This window comes from Aquarana catesbeiana, linkage group LG02 (assembly GCF_042186555.1).
Source record: "Aquarana catesbeiana isolate 2022-GZ linkage group LG02, ASM4218655v1, whole genome shotgun sequence".
NCBI lineage: Eukaryota > Metazoa > Chordata > Amphibia > Anura > Ranidae > Aquarana > Aquarana catesbeiana.
This window is the reverse complement of record NC_133325.1, coordinates 52,311,566-52,330,860: the sequence shown is the minus strand read 5'-3', so window position 1 is coordinate 52,330,860 and position 19,295 is coordinate 52,311,566. Positions and strand designations below refer to the sequence as shown.

At 44.0% G+C, this 19,295-nt stretch overlaps 1 protein-coding gene across 2 annotated transcripts in view; it reads right to left on the bottom strand.

Annotated features, from left to right (window-relative positions):
• The window catches only part of MAP6 (microtubule associated protein 6), a 179,388-nt gene that overhangs the window by 55,360 nt on the left and 104,733 nt on the right, over positions 1 to 19,295 (bottom strand). For both annotated transcript variants that reach the window (XM_073612882.1, XM_073612883.1), the window contains exon 3: positions 12,543 to 12,739. In XM_073612882.1, the coding sequence (XP_073468983.1) occupies positions 12,543 to 12,739 (197 nt within the window). The remainder of the gene's footprint in view (positions 1 to 12,542; positions 12,740 to 19,295) is intronic.

The window sequence follows — 19,295 nt, the reverse complement described above, 5'->3', positions numbered from 1 at the left end:
ACCCTGTTACATACACTATATTGCCAAAAGTATTGGGACACCTGCCTTTACACACACATGAACTTTAATGGCATCCCGGTCTTAGTATGTAGGATTCATTATTGAGTTGGTCCACCCTTTGCAGTTATAACAGCTTCAACTCTTCTGGGAAGGCTGTCCACAAGGTTTAGGAGTGTGTCTATGGGAATGTTTGACCATTCTTCCAGAAGTGCATTTGTGAGGTCAGGCATTGATGTTGGACGATAATTAATGTCAAAGGTGTTCTATCAGATTGAGGTCAGGACTCTATGCAGGACAGTCCAGTTCCTTCACCCCAAACTCGCTCATCCATGTCTTTATGGACCTTGCTTTGTGCACTGGTGCGCAGTCATGTTAGAACAGGAAGGGGCCATCCCCAAACTGTTCCCACAAAGTTGGGAGCATGAACTTGTCTAAAATGTCTTGGTATGCTGATGTCTTAAGGCTTCCCTTCACTGAAGACTGCGAGCCAGGATTTCCTGTCCAACATCAGTGCCTGACCTCACAAATGCACTTCTAGGAAGAATGATCAAACATTCCCATAGACACACTACTAAACCTTGTGGACAGCCTTCCCAGAAGAGTTGAAACTGTTTAGTCCTACGGACTAAGACTGTGGTGCCATTAAAGTTCATGTGCGTGTAAAGGCAGGTGTCCCAATGCTTTTGGCAACATAGTGTATGGCCCTGGTGGAGACTACAGATGGCCTTAATGACACAGATTGTGCAGGTGTTGTCCAGTGTTGTCATCGTTAGGAAGACAGTCCAGAGCAATGATGTGCAGCTGATGCTGGAGCGAGTGCAGTGGCTAAGGCCTCATTCACACGGGCACTGTGGCCTGTACAGAGTAAATGGGGCTGACCCTTGGAAAAAAATGTCCCTGATTTTGCCCTCAGTAAAAAGAATGTGTCCCTGATTTCTTTCCAGCCTAAACAATGGTGTCCTCGGGCCGGGCAGCTGCAGGGTGATCCATCTTAACATTTCTGTGATTGGCCTGGAGCAGGAGGAGGAAGGGTGTGTCCGCTCCCGGTTGTGTCTGGGGTTATTGATGATTAGGGTTGCCACCTCATCCCTTTAAACCCGAACACATATGAATTACACGGGTTCTGAGGCTCATTTAATGCAGATAGGGCACCAAGTGAGTTTAATTACCACCTTCATCAGCTACTGAACCTGTGTAATTCATATGTGTTTGGTTTAAAGGGATGAGGTGGCAACCCTATTGATGATGCCACATAACAATATTATGTGGCCTTCCCAGTTATTCCCTCTTGGCATGTGCAGACTTCATTGCGGGAGGTAAGAATGTGGATTATTTGCTGCCTTGCCCAGAGCACCTGTGGGCTCCTTGGTAAGGAAATACTCTGAATACTCATAAATAGCACTGTATATCTAAAGGCAAAACTTTGCTTTTTTGGGTTGGATTAAGTGGAATAGATAGGCCTCATTTACATTGGCATTGAGGCTGCAGACAGTGCATTTGGGGCTGCACCGACATCCACAACTAGAACAAGTAACCATATCCAAGCATCCGTACCCATCCCCATACACTTACATAGGCTGCCCATATGCAGCACCCTAAGGCTCAAGATGCAAAAATAAATGGTCCATTTACAGTCTACAGGCCTCGGCACCCGTGTAAATGTGGCCTTAAAGTGAATGTCCAGTCAAAACTTTTTTTTTATTTGGTGGAGAAAGATTAGACTCCCTTGCCTTTTTTTTAACTTGTATCAATTAGTGAGATTTACCTTCACTTCCTGTCCAGCTAACAATGTTTTACCATACAGGAAGTGACGGGTACTCTCCACCTGCAATGCAGAGAGAAATAAAAAAAAAAAAAATGTTTTAATGGTGTGTAGACTGAGGAAGGCTAGAACACCTGTCAGAATTGTATTGCTGTCTATGTCTCTGTTTTTAGATTTTCCCTCACTTCCTCTTTTTGTAAACCATATTCAGCAGGACAGGAAGCGAGGAAAAATCGAATGGTTGTCCAGATAGCAGTAACAATGCAGCAGAAATTCTCATAATTTCCTACTTTGCCCAAAACTAGAGAAAAAGTCTTTGGCTTGACATACGCTTTAAACCTCAGCCAGGATACTGTCTGTGTAACTCTAGGGAGATAACCCCTCACAGAGATACAACAGGAAGCAGGAGGACATGTTTCCAAAGTGAGGATAAATCATCGGCCCCTTTCACATGGTGATCCAGCTCAGGTCAGTTTTTCAGTTGGACCTGATCACATAGTCCATGCATCCCTATGGGCCGGCCAGTGTGAACAGGCTTGTGTCCATTTACACCCGCCTACCTCCAATACAAAGAAATGGAAGGTGATCTATCCACTTCTGTCTAGGTGGATCGGTTCAGAGGGTAGTTGGGTGTAAATAGACAGAGGACCCCATTTATTCCTGGCTGCCCATAGATCAGAGAGAGCTCTGTTTGTGTTCGCTCTGCAGAAACTAAGCAGACATGGACCTGTCTTTTGTCTGCTCTGCTCCCATCAACTGATCCAAATGGAGTCCGCCCCAGGGCCTAAGGGTTTGTTTACATTTGCATTGCTTTCTGAAGAGCAATCCATGATGGATCGCCTTTTTAAAGGCACATGACCAGCAGTGAGGAGGCGTTATGTTGCCTCTCCACTGCCTGTTTTAACCCCTAAAAAACCTGCACTATGGGCCACAACGGCTTGCATTGCAATTCTAGACCTATCCTAGTCATTTCCTCCTCTAGCCAAAACAAAATAAATAGATAAATATGCCTTTACTTATTTTACCCCAAAAGACAAATTCTTTGCACCAGGCTCTAGCCTCCTCCCTCAAATTGAATCTTTTTTTATAGCACTTTCGACTTTTTTGTGCTGCAAGGCAAGAATGAAGTTGTGCTCAATTGCAAGCATGCACAAACATTCTGAAGGGATCTGCATGGCCTTTGGAACCCAGCAGAGACCTCCATCACATCTGTGCATGCTTGGGGATTTCCCTTGCATGTGCACGAAGATGGCACAACTAAGGAGGTCCCGACTCTGTATGCGCATGCACAGAGAAACTCAGCGGTTGTGGAGATGTGCTGCAGGGCTCTGTAGGGTCCCGAAGGCTGGGCAGAACCCTTAGGGCTCATTTACACTTGCTTCAACTTTAACATACATGCTTCCTACCTACCGCTTCAACGTGCTTTTTTGATGTGTTTTTGATGTTTCTGTGAAGGTTTAATAAAGCTTGGCAAATGCCCTGTGTGTGTTGATTTTCTATTTGTTTTAAAGGGGCCAAGTAGAGCCCCCCAGCTGAGTAGAATCCCTGTTCAGTAGATTCCCCAGCTCATGAGTACCCCTGTTCAGTAGATTCCCCAGCTGAGTAGAATCCCTGTTCAGTAGATTCCCCAGCTGAGTAGAATCCCTGTTCAGTAGATTCCCCAGCTCATTAGTACCCCTGTTCAGTAGATTCCCCAGCTCATTAGTACCCCTGTTCAGTAGATTCCCCAGCTCATTAGTACCCCTGTTCAGCAGGTCCCCAGCTCATTAGTACCCCTGTTCAGCAGATCCCCAGCTCATTAGTACCCCTGTTTAGCATATCCCCAGTTCATTACTACCCCCATTCAGCAGATCCCCAGCTTATTATTACCCTTGTTCAGCAGATCCCCAGCTTATTAATACCCTCGTTCAGCAGATCCCCTGCTCAGTAGTACCCCCAGCTCTGCTGATGCCCCACTCAGTAGTAACCCCTAACTCTGCTGATCCCCAACTCAGTAGTACCCTCAGCTTTGCTTATCCCCTCTCATTAGTAACCCCCAGCTCTGCTGATCCCCCGCTCAGTAGTAACCCCTAACTCTGCTGATCCCCAACTCAGTAGTAACCTCAGCTTTGCTTTTCCCCTCTCATTAGTAACCCCCAGCTCTGCTTGAAAGGGTCTTGTAAAAGCCCTCCTAATGTCTACACTGCTTTGTGCGATGTTATTGGAACCTAAGGCTGAATTGCTCCTTTAAATGTATTATTTTGCTTAGCAGTAAGGTTTAAATATATTAAAAAGTAAGCCTGTGTTAAAGTTGAAACTTGATATGAGGAACTTGCATATGTACCAGACAATGTGTCTGGGCTAACAGGAAACCATAGAGTTTTTTTTTTATATATTCTAAGTGACATAATAGTTTTGCTCAGATACAGAGATGTAAAGAATTCTAAATATATGTATCATTATAATTGATTAATTGAATAAGGAGGTTTATAAAGGAAACATGTCATTTGAACATGTACCACTTATTGGTGGAATATAATTAATAACACCCCTCTCATCCTGTGTATTTAAGATCTTGTACAAGCCAAAAATGAATGAAAAGTGTTTAGACTTGATCTGTGTTGATCATTATTATTATATACTCTGTTCCCTGCACAGAACTGGGTGTGGCTAATAGAGTGATGCCGGCAATAAGGTACTGTAATTAGATGATAATAAGGTGATAGTCAGTATCCTAACAATTTTGGTGTTAGAGTTAAAATACTCAGGAAAATTGATAACATGTTTAAATAGATCAAAAAGTACCACTGGTAGCTGGGCTCGCGGTAGACTTGGTAGGGACCTAGAGCATTTTTGTTGGGAGGGGGTCCGGCCACTGAGGTTTTGGATAACTTCTAAACTGCACCTGGGTTGCCCCGTTCAATAGTAAACCCCAGCTCTGCTGATCTCCAGCTCAGTAGTAAACCCCAACTCTGCTGATCTCCAGCTCAGTAGTAACCCTCAGCTCTGCTGATCTCCAGCTCAGTAGTAACCCTCAGCTCTGCTGATCTCCAGCTCAGTAGTAAACCCTCAGCTCCGCTGATCTCCAGCTCAGTAGTAAACCCTCAGCTCCGCTGATCTCCAGCTCAGTAGTAACCCTCAGCTATGCTGATCTCCAGCTCAATAGTAAACCCCAGCTCTGCTGATCTCCAGCTTAGTAGTAAACCCCAGCTCTGCTGATCTCCAGCTCAGTAGTAAACCCCAGCTCTGCTGATCTCCAGCTCAGTAGTAAACCCCAGCTCTGCTGATCTCCAGCTCAGTAGTAAACCCTCAGCTCTGCTGATCTCCAGCTCAGTAGTAACCCTCAGCTCTGCTGATCTCCAGCTCAGTAGTAACCCTCAGCTCTGCTGATCTCCAGCTCAGTAGTAAACCCTCAGCTCCGCTGATCTCCAGCTCAGTAGTAACCCTCAGCTATGCTGATCTCCAGCTCAATAGTAAACCCCAGCTCTGCTGATCTCCAGCTCAGTAGTAAACCCCAGCTCTGCTGATCTCCAGCTCAGTAGTAAACCCCAGCTCTGCTGATCTCCAGCTCAGTAGTAACCCTCAGCTCTGCTGATCTCCAGCTCAGTAGTAACCCTCAGCTCTGCTGATCTCCAGCTCAGTAGTAAACCCTCAGCTCCACTGATCTCCAGCTCAGTATTAACCCTCAGCTCCGCTGATCTCCAGCTCAGTAGTAACCCTCAGCTCCGCTGATCTCCAGCTCAGTAGTAACCCTCAGCTCTGCTGATCTCCAGCTCAGTAGTAACCCTCAGCTCTGCTGATCTCCAGCTCAGTAGTAAACCCTCAGCTCCGCTGATCTCCAGCTCAGTAGTAACCCTCAGCTCCGCTGATCTCCAGCTCAGTAGTAAACCCTCAGCTCCGCTGATCTCCAGCTCAGTAGTAACCCTCAGCTCCGCTGATCTCCAGCTCAGTAGTAAACCCTCAGCTCCGCTGATCTCCAGCTCAGTAGTAAACCCTCAGCTCCGCTGATCTCCAGCTCAGTAGTAACCCTCAGCTCCGCTGATCTCCAGCTCAGTAGTAAACCCTCAGCTCTGCTGATCTCCAGCTCAGTAGTAAACCCTCAGCTCCACTGATCTCCAGCTCAGTATTAACCCTCAGCTCCGCTGATCTCCAGCTCAGTAGTAACCCTCAGCTCCGCTGATCTCCAGCTCAGTAGTAACCCTCAGCTCCGCTGATCTCCAGCTCAGTAGTAACCCTCAGCTCCGCTGATCTCCAGCTCAGTAGTAACCCTCAGCTCTGCTGATCTCCAGCTCAGTAGTAAACCCTCAGCTCCGCTGATCTCCAGCTCAGTAGTAACCCTCAGCTCCGCTGATCTCCAGCTCAGTAGTAAACCCTCAGCTCCGCTGATCTCCAGCTCAGTAGTAACCCTCAGCTCCGCTGATCTCCAGCTCAGTAGTAAACCCTCAGCTCCGCTGATCTCCAGCTCAGTAGTAACCCTCAGCTCCGCTGATCTCCAGCTCAGTAGTAACACTCAGCTCTGCTGATCTCCAGCTCAGTAGTAACCCTCAGCTCTGCTGATCTCCAGCTCTGTAGTAACCCTCAGCTCTGCTGCTCCTCTGGTTTGCTGATCCTCCTCTCTCTCCATTCCTCACTCACCTTCCGAAAGTGACTGCTGATTATGTCTTTATGGTTTTCTTGTTGGTTTCCCAGTGCGTTCTGGGATATCTCATACTTGCAATACCTTCAAAACAAAGTGAAGCTAACTCTGAAACTTTGGAAATGCTGCGAAGCAGCAAGAAAGCAACATAGGCTATAATGTTTGAAGCGAAGCAAAGACAACAGTGTGAACAGGACTGTAAGGTATCCATTTTATTTACTGAGAGCAGCTTTAATTGGCATTCAGAGTGCTTTAAAAAAGCGCATCCAATGCCACATTTTGAAGCAAGTGTAAACAAGGCCTTAGGCACATCTGCGGACACGCTGGACCATCAAAGATGGCAGTGCTGGTGAGGGGAGGCGGGGCCAGCATTAAGGGGATTGAAGATCCTCTTTTTGTGAAAGTGTGGGTAGGAGGATCAAATCTTTGTGATGCAGTAAATGCCAGCCATGCAGAGATGGAAAAGTGACCTGTGTACAATGTAAATATCGTAGTTCATTTTTTTTTTTTTTTTTTTTTTTTAGATAGTAGTGTCCCTTTGCATCAGAGTCCAAAATACAATAAAAAAGAGAGAAATAGAAAATAATTTTGCTTGGACCTGGAAACAAGTAAGACATAATTTATATTTTATTATTTTGCAATAATTTTTTTTCCAGCAAGCAATACATTGTACATGTAGGAAACCATTCAAATGTGATGGTCGGGAACCATTGCCAAGCTTTTTTAAAATGACCCTCATAGACACAACATCGTTATTTTCTGTATATACTTTAACACAACTGGATAAACTCTGCAAGCAAACGAAATCCCCCCAAAAACCCTCCATAGCATTTTCCTTACGGCTGTGGTGTCACAGAGGCATCATGGTTTGGGAGTCAACATTAGAAGTTCGAAAAAATGGTTTATGAACAAAGTCCTAGGTGTAGTTTTCATAAATGTGAAATTTAAATTTAAATTTATTAAGATTTGATCATAAATGTATCCCAACCATTTTTTCTCTAAGCTTATCTACCTTCACGTAACTTTATTAATTTACACAATAGTTGTACAGAACTTATTAAATACATTATGTTACCTTGTTTTGCTTTTCAGCAAGGTCCTCATATCACCCACATGCTAGTGTGTTTGTTCACTCTGACTGACACCCCAACGCTCCTTGCTGACTAATGTGCATTGCGGGTCACTGCTGAAAATTCTGCATGCGCAATGTTTGATCTGTTACGGTGTGTTGGGCAGTCTATCCAAATGAATGTCCCAGATAAAGTAGATGGAAGGTGCTGGACTTGGATTTTTTGTCTGTCCAAAGGAAGGTGTTGGTTGGGCTTGATGACTAGACCTTGGCAGCTCTACCTCAATGCAGAACCCTCCCAAGGGACAAAATGGAAAATTCTAATGACATTGCCTAAAAGAGCACCTGACAGTCATCGTAAGTGTCCATAGTCATTCATTGCAGATAACAATAGGATAACTAGAAGATAAAGGGTATCCAATGTCTTTCAAGGGTGGACAGTCTCCCCTTCATCAAGGCTTAAAAAGCAAATGGCAATGTTTTCTTTAGGACTTTCTTTAAAGACTCCTGGGAAGTGTTCTGAATCAGGGAAAAAACATTAATATTTGTGGTCTATGTGTGCTTCAGATAATTGTGCCATAGGCCCTAGCCTTATAGTCGTTATCTATAGACAGAGTCCTATACCCTCTGATGAAGGTTGAGCCCCAAAATACGATGGATACCCTTTATCTTCTTGCTGTCACATTGGTATCTGTAATAAATCCTTATGGACTCAAGACTACTGTCTGGTGCTCTTTTGTCGATTTTATCCGAATGAATGGGCTGCCCTAATGCTTAGCACAATAACATGATACACAACACACCGTAGCAGACCAAACTGGTGTGAATGGGCCAGAAAAGTGTTTCTTTTTTAACAGATATTTAAGCTTTCTTAAATGGACAGACATCATAAAGGCTCAACAATGTACTACTTAGCAAAAGTTTGAGGAGATCCCCTACAAACCAATATTTCAATCTGAAAGTGTAACATCTATGCTATACTGCGTATGTTATCTATGAAAAATAGAAGCAGCCAGATAGCCAGTTTACCAGTAGCCTTTGCTGGGTCACCAGCTCCTGGCCAAGCAATGGGCAGCATACTTTTGAATAAAAAGTCAGCCACAAGTTGTTTTTAGTAGCACAGGTTGTTATAAACTATGATGGCTTCTAGGACTTGTGGGCCCTTGATTAAAAGCTTAGGATCCTATTATTAAACATGTTTGTTGGTTCAGGTATCTCAGGTTTTTATTTTGTTCTTCTATAATGTTCAGGGAGAAAGAAAGAAATAATCTGATTTTTTTTTTTTAAATGTTATATAAGGTAGCACTATCTGAGATCATTCTACCCTTAGACAGTGGTGGAAACAGGTCCATTGACCTTTTTTGGGCTGCTTATTATTGTTGTAATGATCAAGCATTTTTGTACACAAACTGGCACTCACGTTTGAAATTTCTACCATCTACCCAGATAAAAACAAAGAAGAAATATCATAATACATGTTTGCAAACTAGTCTCGGTTTTACTAAGTCTGTCCAACACTCTTGGCCTGGATGGTGGGACAGCCAGTTTGGAATGAGCTTGCAGGATCATCTACTACCAGTCTGCAGAACTCAACCTAAAGAGTATGACTGAACAAAAAATATATATTTGGCATATTTCAGCAATACACTCACATCACATTCCCCCATGTTTGGTATCTTACAAAATGCTGAAAGTAGTAACAAAATTCCTGTTGATCTACCAGTAATTCAGTGAGTGCCTAACACCTGTAATGAACTGATAACTATGCTTCAGCTGCACTAAAATCAAATGCAGTGTTGTCAGCCCTGTCCGGTTCTCTTCTAGTAGGCTACAGAACACCCTCCATGGATATAAAGAGCGGGGAGGTGTTTTTTAGTTTTGCACAGTGGTCTCCAAACGGTGGCTTGGGGGCCAGATGCGGTTCTTTGCTTGCTTATATCCGGCCCTTGGGGCACTATTTTCATCCACTGATACCAACAATGGGAAAAAATCCCCCCCCCCCCCCCCACTGACACCAATGAAGGGGCACAATTCCTCACAATGACACCAACGATGGGGCACAATTCCTCACAATGACACCAACGATGGGGCACAATTCGTTCCAATGACACCAACAATGGGGACCAATGACACCAATGATGGGGCGCTATTCCTCCCACTGACACCATTCACTGACGTTTGGACATTTTCTACTCCCAATGGCCCCAGTCCGGTCCCCCTTATGTCTGAAGAACAGTAAACTGGCCCCTTATTTACAAAGTTTGGAGACCCCTGGTCTAGCAGAGGGAACTCATGCAGGGCTAACACAACTATGTAGGATTTCAGTGCTGTAGAGGAACTGTGTTGTCAGCCAAAACAGAGAGTTAGGAGCTCACTGAATTTCTTGCATTGAGACAAAGCATGAGGGACTGTGCTTGCATTGCAAAGAGTTACCATTTATTTTTATTTTTTATTATTTTTTAATTTTTTTTTTAAACTTTGCCCAGACATAATCTTAAAGCAATACAATACAAACAGGCCACCGTGAAAAAATAGTGTCAGAGTGACCCACTTTCTTAGGTAGATCCTAATCCTTAACATCTATCCAGATGTGTCCATCAAAAGCTGAATCTAGATTGAACAAACTTTTCAACAGGATTTTTTTTTTTTTTCACAATTTTATGATTGACTGATTAATAAAAAGAAAACTGATCTTGTCAACCATTAATATCATATTAAAAAAAAAAAATACACATGGCTAGAATTGCCCATAGAGTCAATGGAGGTGGCACCCTAACGGATCTTGGGGGTCAGCTTATCTGAAAATGTTGTATCTAGCCTGATCTGTAGTGTATTTATCTGTATGAATGCTAGACACTAAGGCCTCTAAATTATAGCAAGCCTGAAGACTAGCCAATAAATCACCAATTAACTCTGGGGATTTCTGGTTTACTAAGCAATACAGTGCAAGAGCAAAGATGCCATTGACAGTGGTTGCAATTGGTTACTACACTGAGAGTGGAACTTCAGCCAAATTTTACTCTGTCAAGTATTTATTGTTGTCCGTGTCCCCACTAGAGAGATTTGCTTTCATTTCTGCAGTGGCGTCTCCAGCTTTCATATTTAGGGGGGGCACATGGGGGGACAGGGACAAAAGTAGGGCGGCAACTATAAAATGCAATTTTATATATATATATATATATATAAAGGGCCCCAGGATATATATATATATATATATATATATATATATATATATATATATATATATATATCCTGGGGCCCTTTACTACGACCCCACAACGGACCTTTCACATGCTCTGCAGTGAGCTCCCTTCCTACTGTATTGGGGCCCCCCCAGGGTGGCAGAAAACAAGAGATATATGTCACCAGCATACCAAGAAAATATAAGGGTCCAAAGCAGTGGGAGAACTATCAGGGTTGCAAAGGTTGTCTTGCCACTGGGCCCTAGTGTTGGTGGGGCACAGCATAATGTTGGGGGGGTCAGGGCCTCCCTCTGGCCCCCCCTAGGGACGCCATTGCATTTCTGGCCCTGGTATCCACAATGCCATTGCTGTTAGCTGAACTTCCTGTTTCCTTTCTCTCCGTACGCCCCATTGGATAATTTACTAGACCCTGGTGGCGGCGGCGGAACCCAGTTTTTAGGTGGTATGAGTATACACGGAGAATGAACTTGAAAACAAGTAAAAAGGAAGTTCAGCTTACAGTAATGGCTTGATGGCCACTGGAACAGGAAGTGAGAAGAACCTCTCTTGTTGGAAACTCAGAAGCAATAAAACCCAGCAGAGAATCTAACCCTTCCCTACCTGATCTAAAACAGAAAAATAGATTTAGCACCTCATAACTGGATTATGAATTTTTTTTTTTTTTTACTGAATAGGTCTTAACCTACCTTGGTGATTTTAGTAGCTCAGCTGTGCTTCAATGGTGCCAAGTGGTGTAAGTTACACAGCAGCATAACAAAGCAATTAATTATACATGATGATAGAAGAATGTTGGAATTGAGCTTATTAATGTAGAACTTCATGTTCAATGATCTCCCACCATTTCTCCTTCCTGCATTAAAAACAAAAAAAAAAGTATTCATACCTTTCTCCAAGGGTCTTCTGGTTGGTCCAGTGATGTCACGTGGTAGGTAGGCTTTGGGTGGTCCTTACTTCAGATATCTAAGACCTGTAAGCACTGTTCACTGCAATACTATGAGCACAACCAAGCATGGTCACATGCCCTCAGGGGTTGGTCCATGACAGTCTGGGCTCAGAGGAAGTGGAGTAAATAGTGCTGGCTGTCAATAAACCCAGGAGAGCACCATCTAATGCAGGGAACAGCATTTTTTTTTACAAGTGCTGGACTATTTTTCTTTTTTTTTAGTTTTGTGAAATAATTGAGTTAATAATAATAAAAGTTCTGCTTTAAACACTGCTGTGTAGCCTTCACCATGAAGGTCCCTTTAGCTGCTAGCGATCAGTTGCTACTCAAAAGGTTTGATTAGCAGCACAACTGAGCTACTATATGCATAGACCGTAAGCATTTTTGGGTGTAAAAACATGATTTGATGTTGGTTAGACATATTGATGTGTGTTTGTGTATATATCTCTAGTGCTTATAAAATATCTGCATATGGGTATTGCTATTCCCTACATGGTCCCACACTAAGCCCCCACTTCTTTTATCATATTAAACCCTCGTTCACCCCCCCCCCCCCCAGTCCTACTACATAGACGCTATCAACTATCAACTTTCAACCACTGCACTGAGTACATGTTACACCAAGTTACCACACACGGGAGTTTAGGGACATGACGGGGAAGGCGAATCGTCATGTGGAACGATACATTCTGATTTGTAGCACCGTGAGCACATATAGAATTGACCATTCTCACATCTTGATCGTACGACAAAATAAAACCTTTAGAACGGGTCAGTGTCGGAAAAAGTGCGGGCAACCGAGTGAAGACAGGGAGAAAGAGAGAGAGAAAGAGAGAGAGAGGAACGAGAACTCTAGAATACAATCAAAGCATAAGCAATCTCCAACATATTCTGTGGCCTCGGTAAAAATAATACGGTAGTAGTAGTAGTAGTAAGTGCTATTAAATTACTCTTTTGCTTCGGCCAGCTTATTATTCATCTCTTTGCTCTTCTCCTTGTCGTCCGGTTTGGTGGAGGGGGTGGTCTCGCCAACCTTCTTCTTGGAGGCTCGCCCCGGGGTCAGCTGCTTGTCTTTGGCCTTTTTCACAGGTTTATGGCTTGGGGTGGTCTTTTTTGGTTTGGAGGGCTGAACACTCGGCTTCTCCACCTGGACAGACAGACAGACGGACAGACCAGAAACAAAACACAAAAGGACACACATGGAGAGGTGGAAGATTTTAGAATTATGCTTTGAGAGGCACTTGACATTGCTTTTCTGATAAAACAGGGTTTTTTTTGGGTTGGTTTGCATAAAAGGTTTTAGCAGGATTATGAATAACTTATTTGTTCCCATGCTTCCCTCTCAAGAGCAGGTGCTTGGGTGGCTTTACCACCACCCATGTAGAAAATTAGAAAGCCCAGCACTAAATATCTGCATGTAAGTAAAGCCTCACTTTATTCCGAACTAAGCACAAAATGTGAAACTACCGCAATGAAATTCAGATGCACTGCTTGAAAAAGGATATGGCATCCAAAAAGCGTTGGCATTGTTACTAATATAGTTGAGATTTAACTCGTATGTGGATATGAAGAGCTGGACCTTCTTATTTTTTTGCATTAAAGGTCTTCCAAAACAATATCTGGGTCATTTATTTAAAGCAGGGGTTTCCAAACTTTCCAAACAAAGGGACAGTTTGCTGTCCTTCAGACTTGGGGGGGGGGGGGGGGGGTGGACTGTGGCCAGTGTGAGTAGAAAATTCCCTGGGAAATGAGTAGATGAGTAGAAAATGCCCACTGATATGTTGGTATCAGTGGGAGGAATGGTGCCCCATAATTGGTATCAGTGGGATGATAGTGCCCCACGATTGGTATCAGTGGGAGGAATAGTGCCCTATGATTGGTATCGGTGGGAGGAATAGTGCCCCATGATTGGTATCGGTGGGAGGAATCGTGCCCCATGATTGGTATCAGTGGGAGGAATAGTGCCTCAGCAATGGTGTCAGTGGGAGGAATAGTACCTCATTGCTGGTTTTAGGGTAAGGAATAGTGCCCCATCATTGGTATCAGTGGAGGGAATTGTGCCCCATTATTGGAATCAGTGGTAGGAATAGTGCCCCATTATTGGCATCAGTGGGAGGAATTGTGCCCCATCATTGATATCACTGGAAGGAATTCTGCCCCAGCAATGGTGTCAGTGGGAGGAATAGTATCTCATTGCTGGTATCAAGGTAAGGAATAGTGCCCCATCATTGGTATCAGTGGAGGGAATTGTGCCCCATCACTGGCATCAGTTGGAGGAATAGTGCCCCATGATTGGTATCAATGGAAGGAATTGTGCCCCATCATTGGTGTCAGTGGGAGGAATAGTGCCTCTTTGCATGTATGAGGGTAAGGAATAGTGCCCTATCATTGGTATCAGTAGAAGGGATAGTGTCCCATCATTGGTATCAGTAGAAGGGATAGTGTCCCATCATTGGTATCAGTAGAAGGGATAGTGTCCCATCATTGGTATCAGTAGAAGGGATAGTGTCCCATTGTTGGTGTCATATGTGGATATGAAGAGCTGGACCTTCTTATTTTTTGCTTTAAAGGTGTCTTTAAAGCAAGAAATACGAAACAATATCTTGGTTATTTATTTAATGCAGGGGTCTCCAAACTTTCCAATTAAAGGATCAGTTTACTGTAATTCAGACTTTGGGGGGACTGGAGTGTGGTCAGTGTGAGTAGAAAATGCCCTGGGAGTAAACAATGCCCCATGATTGTGTCAGTGGGAGGAATAGTTCCCCATGATTGGTGTCAGTGGGAGGAATAGTGCTCCACCATTGGTATCATTGGGAGGAAGAGTTCCCATCATTGATATCAGTTTTAAGGAATAGAGGCCCATTATTGGCATCAGTGGGGGGAATAGTGCCCCATGATTGGTATCAGTGGAAAGAATTGTGCCCCATCATTGGTATCAGTGACAGGAATTGTGCCCCATCATTGGTATCAGTGGAAGGAATAGAGGCCCATGATTGGTATCAGTGGGAGGAATAGTGCCCCATCATTGGTATCAGTAGCAGGTATAGTGCCCCATGATTGGTATCAGTGGGAAGAATAGTGCCCCATCATTGGTATCAGTGGCAGGTATAGTGCCCCATGATTGGTATCAGTGGGAAGAATAGTGCCCCATCATTGGTGTCAGTGAAAGGAATAGGGCCCCATCATTGGTGTTAGTGGAAGGAATAGTGCCCCATCATTGGCATCAGTGGAAGGAATAGTGCCCCATCATTGGTGTCAGTGGAAGGAATAGTACCCCATGATTGGTATCAGTGGAAAGAATTGTGCCCCATCATTGGTATCAGTGGCAGGAATTGTGCCCCATCATTGGTATCAGTGGAAGGAATAGTGTCCCAATATTGGCATCAGTGGGAGGGATAGTGCCCCATTACTGGTATTAGTCAGAGGAAAAGTGCCCCATCATTGTAATCAGTGGAAGGAATAGTGCCCCATGATTGGTATCAGTGGAAGGAATAGTGCCCCATGATTGGTATAAGTGGGAGTAATAGTGCCCTATTATTGGTATCAGTGGGAGGAATAGTACCCCATCATTGGTATCAGTGGAAAGAATTGTGCCCCATCATTGGTATCAGTGGCAGGAATTGTGCCCCATCATTGGTATCAGTGGAAGGAATAGATGCCCATAACTGGTATCAGTGGGAGGAGTAGTGCCCCATAATTGGTATCAGTGGGAGGAATAGTGCCCCCTCATTGGTATTAGTGGAAGGAATAGTGTCCCATCATTGGTGTCGGTGAAAGGAATAGTGCCCCAATGTTGGTATCAGTGGGAGCAATAGTGCCAGAGGGGGGAAATATTGCTTTGTATCCGTTGTAGGAATAGTGCCTCAAGGGCTGGATAAAGGCAAGCAAAGGGCCACATCTGGTCCCTGTCCACAGTTTGGAGACCACTGAGTTAAAAGTGTCATTGTTAAAAGAGGACTGAGGGCTTGCCACTGTGGCTTCCTGAAGATAATGCTAGTTTCCTGGCTGTGTCTGGCTAAGTCCAGTACTTTTGAGTCATAGGCCCAGGCCCAAGCTTTAACCATGTCAGACTGTAATGCGTATGGTCAATTCCTTTATATAGCATCTAGGTTCACCTAAACATACCTCCCAACTTTTTGAGATGGAAATGAGGGACACTTATTAGCAGTGGCGGCCTGAGCATTGTGGGCGCATGGGTGCCACCCCCCATCCCTGCTGCCGCCTCCCTATATATGCGCCCAGCCCCTTTCATGTGCCACGGGGGTGGGGGGGTGTGCAGTCAGTGTGCCATGAGCCACCTCCGGGGAGGGTGCTGTTAATGTGTTAATGTGGGGTGGGGGGTGTTTAGTGATGCTATGTGATGCTGATCTATATACTATCTGTGATGCTGATCTATATACATTTTCTGTGATGCTGATCTATATACTATCTGTTATGCTGATCTGTATACCATATCTGTAATGCTGAGCTATAAACCCTATCTGTGATGCTGAGCTGTATACTCTGTCCTGTGATTCTAGAGCTATATACTCTGTCCTGTGATGCTGAGCTGTATACTCTGTCCTGTGATTCTAGGGCTATATACTCTGTGCTGTGATGCTGAGCTGTATACTCTGTCCTGTGATGCTGAGCTGTATACTCCTGACACTATGTGTGGAAGCAAGTGGAATACAGGGGATGGAGTGGGTGGATTCTATAAAGGGTGGGGCTTATGAGAAGTGGGAGGGGCCAAAAAGGAAGGACGGGTTCTGGACACATAGGACACACCTCCTGCACCCTTACATAGTTACATAGTAGGTGAGGTTGAAAAAAGACACACGTCCATCAAGTCCAACCTATGTGTGTGATTATGTGTCAGTATTACATTACATATCCCTGTATGTTGCGGTCATTCAGGTGATTATCTAATAGTGTCTTGAAACTATCGATGCTCCCCGCTGAGACCACCGCCTGTGGAAGGGAATTCCACATCCTTGCCGCTCTTACAGTAAAGAACCCTCTACGTAGTTTAAGGTTAAACCTCTTTTCTTCTAATTGTAATGAGTGGCCACGAGTCTTATTAAACTCTCTTCTGCGAAAAAGTTGTATCCCTATTGTGGGGTCACTAGTCCGGTATTTGTAAATTGAAATCATATCCCCTCTCAAGCGTCTCTTCTCCAGAGAGAATAAGTTCAGTGTTCGCAACCTTTCCTCATAACTAAGATCCTCCAGACCCTTTATTAGCTTTGTTACCCTTCTTTGTACTCGCTCCATTTCCAGCACATCCTTCCTAAGGACTGGTGCCCAGAACTGGACCGCATACTCCAGGTGCGGCCGGACCAGAGTCTTGTAGAGCGGGAAAATTATCGTTTTATCTCTGGAGTTGATCCCCCTTTTAATGCATGCCAATATTCTGTTTGCTTTATTAGCAGCAGCTTGGCATTGCATGCCATTGCTGAGCCTATCATCTACTAGGACCCCCAGGTCCTTTTCCATCCTAGATTCCCCCAGAGGTTCTCCCCCCAGTATATAGATTGCATTCATATTTTTGCCACCCAAATGCATTATTTTACATTTTTCTACATTGAACCTCATTTGCCATGTAGTTGCCCACCCCATTAATTTGTTCAGGTCTTTTTGCAAGGTTTCCACATCCTGCGGAGAAGTTATTGCACTGCTTAGCTTAGTATCGTCTGCAAATACAGAGATTGAACTGTTTATCCCATCCTCCAGGTCGTTTATAAACAAATTAAATAGGATTGGTCCCAGCACAGAACCCTGGGGGACCCCACTACCCACCCCTGACCATTCTGAGTACTCCCCATTTATCACCACCCTCTGAACTTGCCCTTGTAGCCAGTTTTCAATCCATGTACTCACCCTATGGTCCATGCCAACGGACCTTATTTTGTACAGTAAACGTTTATGGGGAACTGTGTCAAATGCTTTTGCAAAATCCAGATACACCACGTCTACGGGCCTTCCTTTATCTAGATGGCAACTCACCTCCTCATAGAAGGTTAATAGATTGGTTTGGCAAGAACGATTCTTCATGAATCCATGCTGATTACTGCTAATGATATCGTTCTTATTACTAAAATCTTGTATATAGTCCCTTATCATCCCCTCCAAGAGTTTACATACTATTGATGTTAGGCTAACTGGTCTGTAATTCCCAGGGATGTTTTTTGGGCCCTTTTTAAATATTGGTGCTACATTGGCTTTTCTCCAATTAGCTGGTACCGTTCCAGTCAATAGACTGTCTGTAAAAATTAGGAACAACGGTCTGGCAATCACCTGACTGAGTTCCCTAAGCACCCTCGGATGCAAGCCATCTGGTCCCGGTGATTTATTAATGTTAAGTTTCTCAAGTCTAATTTTAATTCCGTCCTCTGTTAACCATGGAGGTGCTTCCTGTGTTGTGTCATGAGGATAAACACTGCAGTTTTGGTTACTGAAGCCCCCCGATTCACTCGTGAAGACTGAGGAGAAGAATAAATTCAATACCATTACCATCTCCCCATCCTTTGTAACCAGATGTCCTTCCTCATTCTTTATGGGGCCAATATGGTCTGTCCTCCCTTTTTTACTGTTTACATACTTAAAGAATTTCTTGGGATTTTTTTTTGCTCTCCTCCGCTATGTGTCTTTCATGTTCTATCTTAGCCGTCCTAATTGCACCCTTACATTTCTTATTGCATTCTTTATAAAGTCTGAATGCTGATGATGATCCCTCAACCTTGTATTTTTTGAAGGCCTTCTCCTTTGCTTTTATATGCATTTTTACATTGGAGTTAAGCCATCCAGGATTTTTGTTCGCTCTTTTAAATTTATTACCCAATGGGATACATTGGCTAATGCCCTTATTTAATATACTCTTAAAGCAAACCCATCTCTCCTCCGTATTCTTTGTTCCTAATATTTTATCCCAATTTATGCCTTTTAGCAAGGTTTGTAGTTTAGGGAAGTTGGCTCTTTTGAAATTCAGTGTCTTTGTGTTCCCTTCATGTTTCCTATTTGTGTGATTTATACTGAAACTAATTGACCTGTGATCGCTGTTACCTAAATTGCCCCGTATTTCCACATTTCCAGAATTATACAAAAAGATTCAGACCAAAATGAGGAGGAAAGAGGGACAGAGGGACTTTGTTTCAAATCAGGGACAGTCCCTCGAAATCAGGGACAGTTGGGAGCTATGCCTAAACCCACTGTTCTGTCTGACACACAGGTATACTCGCCAAAAGTATTGGGACACGTGCCTTTACACGCACACAACTTTAATGGCATCCCAGTCTTAGTCCGTAGGCTTCAATATTGAGTTGGCCCACCCTTTACAGCTATAACAGCTTCAACTCTTCTGGGAATGTTTTACCGTTTTTCCAGAAGCGTATTTGTGAGGTCAGGCACTGATGTTGGATGAGAAGGCCTGGCTCGCAGGCTCCGCTCTAATTTATCCCAAAGGTGTTCTATCACGTAGAGGTCAGGACTTTGTGCAGGCAATCAAGTTCCTCCACCCCAAAACTCGCTCATCCATGTCTTTATGGACCTTACTTTGTGCACTGGTGTGCAGTCATGTTGGAACAGGAAGGGTCTTTTTTTCAGGGGTTGGTCTTGGCCCCTTAGTTCCAGTGAAGAGAACTCTTAAGGCAGGGGTGTGAAACTCAATTTTGATTGCAGGACGCATCAGCATTATGGCTGCCCTCAAAGGGCCGGATGTATATGTA